Below are 13,722 nucleotides of genomic sequence, written 5' to 3' on the forward strand. Positions count from 1 at the left end.
GGTGTGGTGGCTCACTCCTGTAATCCCAGCACTTTGGGAGGCCAAGGCAGGCGGATCGCCTGAGGTCAGGAGTTCGAGACCAGCCTGGCCAACATGGTGAAATCCCATCTCTAATAAAAATACAAAATTAGCTGGGCATGGTGGCGGGCACCTGTAATCCCAGCTACTTGGGAGGCTGAGGTAGGAGAATTGCTTGAACCCAGGAGGCGGAGGTTGCAGTGAGCGGAGATCACACCATTGTGCTTCAGCCTGGGCATCAGAGCGAGACTCCGTCTCAAAAAAAAAAAAAAAAAAAAAAGAAGAAGAAGAAGAACCAAATACAGGAGGAAATAGAAAAGCCTAGACACTGCACTCATGAAGTGAAGTAGCATGCCAAAGGCTCAGGACTTTCTCCCCTGACTACAGGGGCTGATCCCAGGGACATCAGAACTAAGAACAGGGAACACTCTGCTCCCTAAAGCTGTTCTTTCTGCATTTTGGATAGTAACTCCTACCATTCTCCCACTCCAAAATCCTTACAAAAATCCTTGACCCGCCCGTCACCATCACCCTACACCATCGATCAGTTGCCAAATCCTCTAACCTCCACCGTCAGCATGTTTTTCACACAGATGCCTTTCCATGTATTCCACTGCCCCCATCCCAGTGCATACCCTTTATTAACCTCCTCCTTGACGTCAGTAATATCTTCAGTATTGGTCTCCTTGCCTCATCTCTCTGCTCTCATCTGTTGGCCCACCTCAACCATGCTTACTTTATATTCATGCTAATCCATTCTGCTTAGGCTGCTATCTCTGCCAGAAATCCTTCAGGGATTCTCCACTTAGTTTAGAATTTTTCAACCTTATCAACTTTGTATCTCACACTATTGCACATTTCAGCCAGCTGGTCTGCTTGCAAGTCCCAGGATCATTTGCATTTTCCACATGTGGACCTTTCGTCAAGCTCCTCCCTCTATCTAGAAAACACCCTTCCTCCATCTCTGCCTACTGAAATACTGCTGATTATCACAGAAGCAGGTCAAGTGCCAACTGTTTGAATTAATTTTCTTTCTTTCTTTTTTTTTTTTTTTTGAGACGGAGTTTCATTCTTGTCACCCAGGCTGGAGTACAATGGCGTAATCTCAGTTCACTGCAACCTCCGCCTCCCAGGTTCAAGTGATTCTCCTGCCTCAGTCTCCCAAGTAGCTGGGATTACAGGCATGCACCACCACGCCTGGCTAATTTTGTATTTTTAGTAGAGACAGGGTTTCAATGTTGGCCAGACTGGTTTTGAACTCCCAACCTCAGGTGATCCACCTGCCTCGGCCTCCCAAAGTGCTGGGATTACAGGTGTGAGCCACTGTGCCCCACCCTGAATTAGTTTTCTTCTTTATTTTCCTATCATCCTCTATATTGCCACTCCTGCATTGTTTGCCACATGTTAATCTTATGACGTCATTTATATGTCATTATCTGTGTACTTAACTGTTCTTCCTACCAACATTTATTAAGCACCTACGATATATCAAGGGTATGTACTAGGCACTTCACGTGTTATTTCATTTAATTTAATTCCTACAACAGCCCTGTGAGATAGGTATCACCATCCCCATTTCACAGATCAGGAATTTGATGCTGACAGAAGTTAATTAACTTCTCAAAGTAGCATCCTTACTAAATGGCATCACTCACTCAACAAATTTTATTCCAATCCATGTCTGCTAGATTCCTAACCCATGGGCTTTTCAATATAGACTGGGGAACCCCTTTGAGGCCAATTAGCCCTGGAGCCTCAGGATAAGGTAGAGCGTGTTAAAGGCAGCTTTCTGCTCCTCTTTGGTTTGATTTGCTTCACTGCACCATGGGAAATGCTCCTTTGGCTCGCAGTCAGCACTTAGCCTTGGCTAAAGAAACGATTCATGAAAACGAATATCATACGGGATGTTTAGTTCCATTTGTGACCCTGATTATTATAAAACTGTGAGAGGAATGCCAAGCCCCAGCACATGTCCAGCAGTCTAGAACTCCCACTTTGCCACTTCAGTTTAGGCCTCAAGCTAAACCTCTCCGTTTCCTGATTACATCCAGAGGGATGCCTCAGCTTTCACGAACAAGGCTGGAACAATATTATTGTCATTTAGGGTCAGCCTTGGCCTGATAAGAGTCCCTGCCATCAACACCCAACATCAGCTCACAAGAAATTCGTATGAAGATTAAGAACAGAGAAGAGTGGCTGGGCACAGTGACTCAAGCCTGCAGTCCCAGCACTTTGGGAGGCCAAGGCAGGTGGATCACCTGAGGTCAGGAGTTCAAGACCACCCTGGCCAACATGGTGAAACCCCATCTCTACTAAAAATACAAAAATTAGCCGGGTGTGGTTGCACACGCCTGTAATCCCAGCTACTTGGGAGGCTGAGGCAGGAGAATTGCTTGAGCCTGGGAGGTGGAAGCTGCAGTGAGCCGAGATCATGCCACTGCACTCCAGCCTGGCCTGGCAACAAAGCCAGACTCTGTCTCACCAAAAAAAAAAAAAAAAAAAAAAAAAAAAAAAGAACAGAGAAGAGCTGGTCTACCTTGAATTGGTTTTTCATCATTTGGGGTTGGAAGCCCCCAAACTTGTTTGATCAGTTCATATTGCCAAATGAATACTATAATAATGGGTTTATTCTCTCCCTGATTGTTTTGGAGTTGAGGGTGTTCAATGGCCACTGTTTGCTCAAGGAGAATGTAAACAGGACTTGCTGACGCCTGTGGCAAATGGGCATGCCTCCTAAGCCATTTCCAATCTGGCATGGGGTGTGGATCTAATGGGAAAGAAGCTGAACAGGGAAGGAGGGTGGGTAACTCTCTTTTGTGTTTCCAGTGTATTTTCTATTTCAATACTCAAAGCAATCCTTTCTGAGGTAGGTGTTATTTTGATACCCATTCTACAAATCCAAAAACCATGTGGTAAGTAACAGGACTGAAACCCTGGTAGGTTGAGCTCCATAGCTTTCCACTACCTTAAGCTTACACTTTGTGGCAAGACCTTTTGCTTAGGCAAATATTGGTTATTCAAACAGGACCAAAGGCAAAATTCGTACACAAGTTCGAGTTCTCAAGTATCAATATTCTTCCCTTCCTCCAAACCAAGATAATAGAAGTGCTTAATTTCTGAAATGTCTCATATTTTCCATTGTTGACAAAGATCTCAACAAGAATTGGTAGTTAAACTGTATGATTCTTACCTTCCACTCAGGAAACTCCCTTGTTTGATTCTTAGGCAAGTGGGCTTTCTTGGTCTCATTATTTTGGTTGGTTAGACCACAGGCCATCAAGGCCAGTGAGCCAGTCACTGATAAGATCATATTGTTCCCTGCGATCTCTAAAACAGGTCATAATGCGGCTAGGTGGAAATGTAGATGGCCCAGGGCAGGTTGTTATTGGAGCTAATAAAGGTTATCAAAAGTCGCACTCACTGGGGTCACTTATGTCATATTCATGAATCTTCAAAATCAAGTATCTTTATTCACACAAAAATCCTCCCCCCCACACCTGACTTCTTTATGACCTGCTGTGCTGTAGACACAGAGCATCTTTATAAGAATTTATCTCCATATGGGATGGAGTTGTTGCCAATCAGTTCACACTAACAATTTATAAAAAATATTCTGGGCTGGGCGCAGTGGCTCATTCTTATAATCCCAGCACTTCGGGAGGCCGAGGTGGGAAGTCGCTTGAGCCCAGGAGTTAGAGACTGGCCAGGGCAGTATATTGAAACCTCATTTCTATTTTAAAACATATATTTTTAAAGTAAAAAAATACATCTATATATGTATTCTAACCTCTCAAAACCTTAGTCAAGCTTGATATTTGGGATTAAATTTACAGAGCTAGATGCTTGACTTTTTATGAAGTCCTTCACATTTCACAGAAATAACAGAACTTTTATTTTGCCTTCCCCAACGTAGTTCTTGTAAATATCTTATTGTTGCCTCTGCCATATGGTTTCTAAAAAAGTTGCTCAGAGCACAACCAAATATTGTTATTTCAATAATATAGAAATGACTTAGTTTTGTTGCTGCTAGTGCCCTTTTGCGTTCCTCCAAGATGACTTTTCAAAAGCTATTTTTGGTTATAAGAGATTGACTACCTATTGTCTGAATTCTGCTTCCAACATATTGGAAATACCTTGAAAAAGACTTTGACATATGTTAAGTCAGAGAAGGAGACTAGAGGTTGGCAGAATACAAGATATTGAAGAACTCAAAATCTGCAAAAAGGTGAGTCGTGTACTGTCAGGTACACTAAACATAGTACGCTGCGGGGAGGCCAAGCTATAAGGAGGAGACACATTTTACAGTCTGCACTAACCCATGTTTAATAAACAAGGAACTAGAGAGCTGGAATCCTATCATCCCTCTCGCACATCTCCCACCTTCACACTCTGTTCTGTGTAGCCATGATAAAACCACTTCGCTCTGATACTTTTTTCTGGCCTTCCTAACTCCTTTCCTCTCCCACTACTCTTCTTTCCTCTTCCTATTTTGCTTCTCTGTGCATAATCTTTTGTTGTCAACCACTTTTAAGGTGAGTTCATCCTAACTGGAAAATAACTCGTCTTCCTCCCTCATTCTGAGTTCAGGTACCCAGGTAGCTCCCCTTCTTGGGGCTGGGACCTTTCTCGCTGAGCTCAGCATCCCAATCTGTGAGGATGATCTATCCGTGAGTCCTCCAATGTGCTGGCCTCCTCATGACGCCAGACTGGCTCCTCTTCCCTCCCCCCACGCCTCATCCCCAAAGAAATCTAAACTCTGTGGCGTCTGAAACTCTCTGCGCCTGGGTCCCCAAGGTCTCCGCCTGGATCCAAGACTTTTGTGACCAAAGCGGGGTCGGGTAGGGGGGCGGCAGTACCTCTTTGCAGGCGTGAAGCTCCGGTCCTGTTCCCTGGGTCACCTGGAAGGCGGTCCCAGCCCAGAGCAGCAGCCGCAACAGCCGGGGTATGCGCCTCTCAGTTCTTCCCCTGACTCTGGCGGAGAGATGGTGGCTGTGCCCAGGCTCAGCCATAGCGTTGTCCTGAGTGAGCGGCAGTAGCGGCTCAGGTGCTGCGGCTGCTGCTTCTGCTGGCAGAAGGCGGAAAAAAAGGGGAGGGAGGTACACAGGGGGAGGATGCAAGGGGCCAGGCTCGCTCCAGTCACCTCCCTGCGGCTACGCCAACACCGCCCATCCTTCCTCCTCCCTCCGTCCTCTCCTCCTACCCACGTCGCCTTGACAACCGCCTCCTCTCTGGCTCCGCGCGGGTGGGGCAGGGACCACGCGCGCCTCTGCCGCTCACCTGCGGGTCGCCATGGCAGCCGCCGCCGCTGGTGCGCGCGGAGTGGGCGCGGGAGAGCGCGCGCCCGGGGTGCGCAACCGGCCCAACAGGCAGGCCCGGGGCTCGTGTGAAGAACACGGTGGAAGCATCCTCCAAGCCAGCCAACAAATTTCCGTTTTCTACTGCCCTTTCGGGCCAGGGGTTATTTTATGAGCATCTCCGATGTTGCACACGTGATGTGTGAACCGAGAGAAAGAAGATGGAGAGATCACCCTCCAGATGTCGTCGCCTGGAAGAGGCCCCCGTACGTGTTGCCTCCTACGAAGGCCACTCCTGGAGATCTTACATCCCGCCAAATCCATCCGTGCTTTTACAACCGGCTAGAAGAGAAGCCCTGACACTGTAGTTGATCCGAGTTTAAGCGAGGAGTTTGCCTTAGCCGCAATTTCCCAAGCACCGCACGTGGGCCTCTCTCTCTCTCTCTCTCTCTCTGAGACAGGGTCTCACTCTCTCGCCCAGACTGGAGTGCAGTGGCTCGATCTCGGCTAACTGCAACCTCCGCCTTCCGGGTTCAAGAGATTCACCTGGATTAGCCTCCCGAGTAGCTGGGACTACGGGTGCGTGCCACCAAGCCCAGCTAATTTTTTTCCTACTTTTTGTAGAGACGGGGTTTCGCCATGTTGCCCAGACTGGTCTCGAACTCTTGGGCTTAAGCGATCCGCCCGCCTCCGCTTCCCAAAGTGCTGAGATTACAGGCGTGAACCACCGCGCCCGGCCCTCTTTGGTCTCTTGACATCCTCATTCTCTCATGGCTTTGAAAGCCTTTTGTTAGGTGCGAGGGAGAAGGAAATTTCTGGGTCATCTTTCAGGACTTCTTTCCTCAACTGAAGTCTTTTGCAGAAGTCCTGATGGCGAGCGGCCAGCACTTTTCCGCCGAGGCTCAGGAGTGCAATTCCAAGTCTCGGGGCCCGCTCAGCGGAACGTTCCCTCTGCAGTCCCCGGAGCTTCCTCCCCAGGGGCCTCCCGTGGTCAGCCGCCAGGTGGCGCCCTCCTCTGAGGGAATTCCTCTGTCATAGATGGCTGGGCAGTTGCCTGGCAACCGAAACCAGCGTTCCAAACAATTGGGACCCGGGATCTTATGCGAGTGAGGCTGTGCTGCGGCTGAGCGGGCCTCCCATCCCTCTTAAAAGAGTTAGGCATTTAGCCATGCCTCCCACCCGGGACCCTTTCCAGCAGCCTACATTAGATAACGATGATTCCTACTTAGGAGAACTGCGGGCTTCCAAGGTACTGTGGTTTCTTGCGCAGATTCCCAGTAGGGTCGCCGGTAGTCTTCTTTCTGTCTGTGTGATGAGCAGAGATGGTAACATAAAGGACTCTGGTGAAGACACTCAGTCGGGTACCAGGGAAGTCTGTTTTCTGCCTGCCTCCCTATCTCCATATTCAGGTCGGCTAACGTTTCAGAGGCGTTTTTGAGCAGAGGAAAGTAGAGCTCTAGTCTAGAGGAACAAGGGGCTCTGGCAGCTCAAATCAATTGTGAGTATAAGTTAGGGCAGGGCCCAGGTTCCTTCAAGCTACCCATTTCCCTGTTTGGAAGACTGTTCTCTGAAGAGAAATGAGATATGGAGTGGGAGAGAATCCTCTGAAAGCCACCAGAGGTCATGCTTTACACATCTGTGTTCACACTGTCTCTGTCTTCTGGTTAACGCCACAATATGTTTGTTATGTGTGTGTTTAGCATGATGGTGGACACGGATTTCGGAACTTAGATGATCTTTTTTCTGGCAGAAGTGATTGGGATATATGAAGTGGTGCACAATAAGATGAATTAAGTGGTAATTGTGGTCTAATAACAATATTGAGAGCCCCTTTTTATTTATTCAATACTTATTTACTATAAGCCAGACACTCTGCTAAACGCCAAGGATATATAAATAAATTAGATATAGCTTCTGCTGTCAAGGAACTCTAGTAGTAAAGAGAGACCGACAATAGCAAAAATGCTTGCACAATAGCACATGTTGTGACAGAGTTGTGTGCAGGGTGCCGTGAGAACCAGGAACTTAAAGGAAAGCTTCACAGAGCAGATGCATTTTGATGTCCAAATATGAGTTAGGTAGGCCAGGTGAGGGAGTGGATAGAATGTGAGTTAGGAAGAAGGAAACAGGAACCAGATATGCAAAGCAAAGGAAGCAGCAGGTCCAAATACATGGAAAGGAGAGAGAGAATGGCTTATTTAGGGAACTGCAAATAGTCCAGAAGGGCTGGAGTGTAGGCGTGAAATGGAAGCACTCAGAAATCAGAGCTGGAGAGATGCCCTTGGTTGGCTGGGTGTGCTGTGTACACCATGCTAGCTAGCTATGGTTTCATCCTAGGGATGTGAGGAATCATTGTGGGATTTTTTTTTTTTTTTTTTTTTTGAGACAGGGTCTCCTTGCTCTGTCACCCCAGCCGGAGTGCACTGGTGCAATCTTGGCTTACTGCAGCCTCGAACTCCTGGGCTCAAGCAATTCTCCCACCTCAGCCTCCCAAGTAGCTGGGACTACAGGTGATGCCACCACACCCGGCTAATTCTTATTTTATTTTTTTGTAGAACCACGATCTTCCTTTGTTGCCCAGGCTGGTCTCAAACTCCTAGCCTCAAGTGATCCTTCTGCTTTGGCCTCCCAAAGTGCTGAGATTACAGGCATGAGCCATGGGTCCCAGCCCCATAGCAGGATTTTAAGTACCACAGTGACACAATCAGACGGGTGTTTTAGGAAGCACAAGTGGCAGCAGACTGGATAGGATGAGAGTGAGACAAGAGGGATCAGCTAGGAGGCAGGTGAGGCGATCTCCAGGAGGAAGAGTAACAGATCTACAGCAGTGCCACAGGGGGTGGCGATCAGGTGCATATGTCAGAAAGGTGCACAGGGCAGGACTGACAGGACTCGGGGACTGACTGGACATGGGCCCAAGAGAGGAGGTGAGTCTAGGATAACTGCTGGGTTCCTAAGGGTTTAATTCTGAGGGTTCACTGAAATGGGGCATCCTGGGGAAGCAGGTTTGGGGAGAAAGATGTTGAGAAACATCAACTATGTAGATGTTTTTGTAGTGACTGTGGGATATTTAAGTGAAGGTTAATAGTAGGCAACAGGATTGAGAGTTCTGGATTGAAGATGTATGACTGAGCTGTGTATCCATATGAGCTATGGTACCCATATGGTAGTTGAAGCCATGGAAGGGAATCAGCTCATCCAGTGGATGTGAGCATAAGAAAAGTAAAAATGAGACCCTTGGAGAATAGCACTGTCTAAGGGACAGACAGAAAGTGGAGCTGAGACAGTAGCTGAGAGATAAGGGCCAGAAATAAGAGGAAAACCCAGAGGAGCTGGGCCCACAGAGCTTGGTGAGGGCATTTGAGGGAATCAGCATTATGGTGCCAGAAACAGCTGAGTTCAAATAAGATCAGGCCTGGAAAGGATCCACCTGACCTGGCCACAGAGATCATTGATAACTAGCAAGAGCAGTTTTAGGGGGTGCTTGAGGCAGAGGCCAGACTGCAGTGAGCTAAAGAGGGTATGGGAATGGTGAGTGAGGAAGTAGAGATAGTAAATATTGACTCCTGAAAAGGTCTGGTTCTGTAGGGAAGGTGATAGGCTGGTAGCTAGACCACGACAAAGAAATGAAGTGAGGCTGGGGTCAGAAGAGAGCGTATGCAGAATGGTACAGGTCTCAGAAGACCGGGGAAGGGTGGGTCTGGGGAGAAAGGGTTATTCTTGAGTAAAAGGGACTTTCCTTTCCCTGAGATGGAAAGAAAGTGGATGTAAAGATGGCATTCATGCTTGACAGTCTGGACTTTCTCAGTGAAAGACAATCTCATCCTTCTGCTGACAGAGATGACGAGGTTTAAGTGGTCTTCAAGGAGAGTGGGAGGAGTGCTGCTCAGGGCCACATCAAAGGACAACTGAGCCTATGCTGGCATCAAATACCTGTAGCTTTCTTTCTTTCATACTTCATTCTTCTCGGTGATAGCACAGTGCCTGACACACACTGTTCAATTAAGGTATGACTCACAGCGGGGCACGGTGGCTCACACCTGTAATTCCAGCAGTTTGGGAGGCTGAGGCAGGTGGATCACCTGAGGTCAGGAGTTTGAGACCAGTCTGGCCAATATGGTGAAGCCCCATCTCTAATAAAAATACAAAAATTAGCCAGATGCGGTGGCACATGCCTGTAATCCTAGCTATTCGGGAGGCTAAGGCTGGAGAATCGCTGGAACCCAGGAGGCGGAGGTTGCAGTGAGCCGAGATCATGCCACTGTACTCCAGTCTGGGCGACAGAGCGAGACTCTGTCTCAAAAAAAAAAAAAAAAAAGGTATGGCTCACATAGCACTTTGCCATATTGGGGGGAAGGAGGATTACAATGTTGGATAGGTCTAATGAGAGTTCTATTTTTTTTGAGACAGAGTCCCACTCTTGTTGCCCAGGCTGGAGTGCAGTGGCGCGATCTCAGCTCACTGCAACCTCCACCTCCTGGGTTCAAGCGATTCTCCCTCCTCAGCCTCCCAAGTAGCTGAGATTACAGGCGCCCACCACTACCCCCAGCTAATTTTTGTATTTTAGTAGAGATGGAGTTTCATCATGTTGGTCAGGCTGGTCTCAAACTCCTGACCTCAGGTGATCCGCCTGCCTCAGCCTCCCAAAGTGCTGGGATTACAGGGGTGAGACACTGCGCCCAGTGAGAGTTCTAATAGGTTGTTAGTTGCACTCACTGGAATTCAGTCAAATGATATAGTGGATTCAAGCATTTTTTAATACCATGTGTTAGGTAGTGTGCTAGGAACTGGGGATACAGTGGTGAATATGGCATTTTACATATAATGAAGAAATCTGTTACATGCTTTTTACATTCATGCCTGTGGAGTTTTATTGAGAGGACTAATGTCCAGTGGACTTTTTCTGCCATTCCTGCAATCAATGACCCTTCCCTGCTTATTGGAATCTTTTTCTCACCTGCTTAGACATTGCATTCTCCTGATTTCATCTCTGACTGCTTCTCTAGGGCCCTCCTCACTCCCAGTTATAATACTGTACAATCCTCACAAACCCGTTCTTCCCTTTTGGCCTGACTCCATTTTGCAGGCTTCAGCTACTACTTCATGTGGACAACCAAGACTTCTGAGCTCTCCTCCAACAAGTTACACTTCCAATTTTCTACCTGTTATTTGCATTAGAATGTCTCACCTTTTCTTCAAACTCAGTACATCTAAACCTAAGCTCATCATTTTTCCTATCTGCTCCCAACTCTTCACTTCCCTCATCCCACTCTACACCTTCTCCTATATTCCTGGCCTGTTTCTGTCAGTTCTCACTAAGAAAACAAAGGAGGATCAAGAGCCTGGGGAGTCTTGCCCCATACCATTATTCTTCTCTTTGCAGATGTCTGAGATTCAAATAAAACTAGATGGGGCTGGGCATGATGGCTCATACCTGTAATCTGAGCACTTTGGGAGGCTGAGACAGGTGTATCACTTGAGGCCAGGAGTTGAAGACCAGCCTGGCCAACATGGTGAAACTCTGTCTCTACTAAAAATACAAAAATTAGCCGGGCATAGTGGCACATGCCTGTAATCCCAGCTACTTGAGGGGCTGAGACAGAAGAGTCACTTAAACCCAAGAGACAGAGGCTGCAGTGAGCCGAGATCTCGCCACTGCACTCCAGCTTCTATGACAGAGTGAGATTCTGTCTCAAAAAATAAAACAAAACAAAAAACACAAAACCAGATGGAATAAGGGGATGCTACTGAAGCTAACCACATCAGCAAGGCTTCCCGTATAACCAGGTTGTCCTGGATATGGTTTCTCTTTTGCAGAAATTGCCATACAAGAACCCAACACACCTTGCTCAGCAGCAGGAACCCTGGAGTCGGCTCAACTCAACCCCCACAATTACTTCCATGAGGCGGGATGCCTACTATTTTGATCCCGAGGTACCTAGCATTGAAATATTATTCCTCTTTGCAGCCGTTTAGGGCTTTTTTTTTTTTTTTCCTGTCACCCAGCGTGGAATGCTGTGGCCTGATCATGGTTTACTGTAGCCTGAACCTCCCAGGCTCAGGCAATCCTCCTGCCTCTGCCTCCTGAAACTATAGGAATGTGCCATGACATACAGCTAATTTTTTTTTTTTTTTTAAGAGATGAGGTCTCGATATGTTGCTCAGGCTGATCTCAAACTCCTGGCCTCAAGCGATCCTCCCACTTCAGCCTCCCGAAGTGTTGGGATTATAGGCATGAGCCACTGCACCCAGCCCTTAATATTCTTTTTGAAATTTAGTCTGTCCCTAACTGCTTCAGTACTTTTCCTTTTGTCTCTAACCCAAGATCCTACCAAATCCAAAGCCAAAAATCAATTTATCTGGCCTCTGGGAAGCCAGAAGTCTTAGGTTTTGCTCTAGGCAGTTATCTAGAGCAAATGATTTTACAAACCTTCTCATTCTCTGACTAAAACAAGGACTGAATATAAACATGAATGAGGTAAAGTTCATTAAGCCCACATCAGGAACAATATTCCTGAGTCTCCAGTGAGAGCTCACCACTCCCTAGACCTAACCCAAAGATAATTCCATATCAACAAGAGTTATCATGTACAACAATTTAGTGTGTACGGAGTTGGTGGATTTCAGGCCCAAGAGAGCCTTCACTATACTTTTGGGGAAGAGTAGAGCATAATAGAACCTGACTAGAGCAGGGACACAGGTGGCTGAGCTAACCTTGGGGGGGACTGACTTCTGTAGATACCAAAGGATGACCTGGACTTCCGCTTAGCAGCCTTGTACAACCACCACACTGGGACATTCAAGAACAAAAGTGAGATACTGTTAAACCAAAAAACCACACAGGATACCTATAGGTAAGTGGTAAAGGCAGAGCCTCTCCAGCCTAAACATGCTGCCATCCAGTCATACAAGGTAAAATGTCACCTGGAAAATGATAATCACTAGGTACTCATTTGTATACAAATTTCTGTATTTTTACATCTGTGTCTATAATATAGTTTCTGTATTTTCACTGTCTAAGATGAACAGAAATCTCCCAAGATTGTGCTCATCTGTATAAACAAAATCTTTGGTTAATCCCACAGAGGTAAAAAGAGTCTTTGGCTGCTTTATTCTTGAGATCACATTCAACTACCTTGCCTTCCTCACCTTTCTCTGATTGATTTCACTCTCCACTTTTCTTCCCTATGCCTTCTTCTAGAACCAAGATCCAATTCCCTGGAGAATTGTTAACCCCTCCCACTCCACCCATCACTTTCCTGGCTAACATCAGACACTGGATCAACCCTAAAAAGGAGTCCATCCACAGCATCCAGGGATCCATAGGTAAGGGTTAGAGGACTGGGTAAGCAGATGGGGCAGTGGGGGAGTCTTTCTAAATGGACCCATGAATCAGGGATTTAAGGTGATTGGACAGTAGGGAAGATGAGGGATTTCTGTGGGTCTTGGAAAGCAATGATTAAGTTGGCAAGTACCAGATTAATACCAGGGGACATGCTGACTATAGAGATAGGAAATTAATTCAATTTTTCAGAGCCTCTTTGTTCAGCCTTAGGTCTAGGAGACAAACATTTACAGCAAGGGCAAAAACCTGGGGGTGGAAGACCTATAACTACCTCCCATCAGTCCTCCATATGCCGGTTTTCCCAGCTGTTATGAGAAGCTCCTCCACAGTACCTACAAATGTATTGATGTTTAAAGTTTCCTAGAAAAGGCCAACGATCTGAAATTCAGTCCACTTCCTCTTCTCTTTTCTCCACAGTGTCCCCTCACACTGCAGCCACCAATGGAGGCTACTCCCGAAAGAAAGATGGTGGCTTCTTCTCCACCTAGTGTTGACAGATCCCTGAACTAATTATAGTGAAACATACTGCGGCCCACTTCCATTAAATAGATTTGTGCAAGATGAAGTCTGAAGTGTCTGTTATCCATAGATTACAAATTGCCACTTGACCACTTTTTTTTTTTTTTTTGAGACAGAGTCTCGCTCTGTCGCCCAGGCTGGAGTGCAATGGTGTGATCTGGGGTCACTGCAACCTCTGCTTCCCGGGTTCAAGTGATTCTCCTGCCTCAGCCTCCTGAGTAGTAGGGACTACAGGCATATGCCACCACGCCCGGCTAATTTTTGTATTATTAGTAGAGACAGGGTTTCACCATGTTGGCCAGGGTGGTCTTGAACTCCTGACTCATGATCCACCCACCTCAGCCTCCCAAAGTGCTGGGATTACAGGCGTGAGCCACCGCGCCTGGCCTCCACTTGACTACTGTTAAAACACGGGAAGGAAATTACCCATCTCGTAGGAACTAGTCCTTTGGGGTATATTTGCAACTTGGAAAATCATATCTTGCTGATGAAGATTTAGGACACAACAGCAGTCTTTGGTAGGATACAGATATTCATATTTTGTAA

The 13,722-nt window shown here is 46.8% G+C and overlaps 2 protein-coding genes across 9 annotated transcripts in view; one reads left to right on the forward strand and one right to left on the reverse strand.

Moving 5' to 3' along the window:
• The window catches only part of ELAPOR1 (endosome-lysosome associated apoptosis and autophagy regulator 1), an 89,569-nt gene extending 83,758 nt beyond the window's left edge, over window positions 1-5,811 (reverse strand). The window contains exons 1-2 of one of the 6 annotated variants that reach the window (XM_055353750.2): window positions 5,296-5,811; window positions 4,875-5,080 (exon numbers count right to left, since the gene is read on the reverse strand). In XM_055353750.2, the coding sequence (XP_055209725.1) occupies window positions 4,875-5,027 (153 nt within the window). In that variant the 5' untranslated portion in view covers window positions 5,028-5,080; window positions 5,296-5,811. Of the gene's footprint in view, window positions 1-4,874; window positions 5,084-5,218 lie in introns of all 6 variants that reach the window. The other 5 variants (XM_055353753.2, XM_055353755.2, XM_055353757.2 and 2 more) reach the window with 5 other exon arrangements.
• CFAP276 (cilia and flagella associated protein 276) lies at window positions 5,435-13,222 on the forward strand. 3 transcript variants are annotated; one of them, XM_004026249.5, is made up of 5 exons: window positions 5,435-5,578; window positions 11,130-11,246; window positions 12,051-12,166; window positions 12,514-12,638; window positions 13,075-13,222. In XM_004026249.5, the coding sequence occupies exons 1-5, from the start codon at window positions 5,534-5,536 to the stop codon at window positions 13,143-13,145; spliced, it is 474 nt and encodes a 157-aa protein (XP_004026298.1). In that variant the 5' UTR covers window positions 5,435-5,533; the 3' UTR covers window positions 13,146-13,222. The 3 variants fall into 3 exon arrangements, with proteins under 3 accessions (XP_004026298.1, XP_030864134.1, XP_018865677.1); XM_031008274.3 differs by lacking the exon at window positions 5,435-5,578 and adding an exon at window positions 6,377-6,561; XM_019010132.4 differs by lacking the exon at window positions 5,435-5,578 and adding an exon at window positions 7,869-8,239.
• The last annotated feature ends 500 nt before the right edge of the window (window positions 13,223-13,722 follow it).

Source organism: Gorilla gorilla, chromosome 1, assembly GCF_029281585.2.
Source record: "Gorilla gorilla gorilla isolate KB3781 chromosome 1, NHGRI_mGorGor1-v2.1_pri, whole genome shotgun sequence".
Taxonomy (NCBI): domain Eukaryota; kingdom Metazoa; phylum Chordata; class Mammalia; order Primates; family Hominidae; genus Gorilla; species Gorilla gorilla.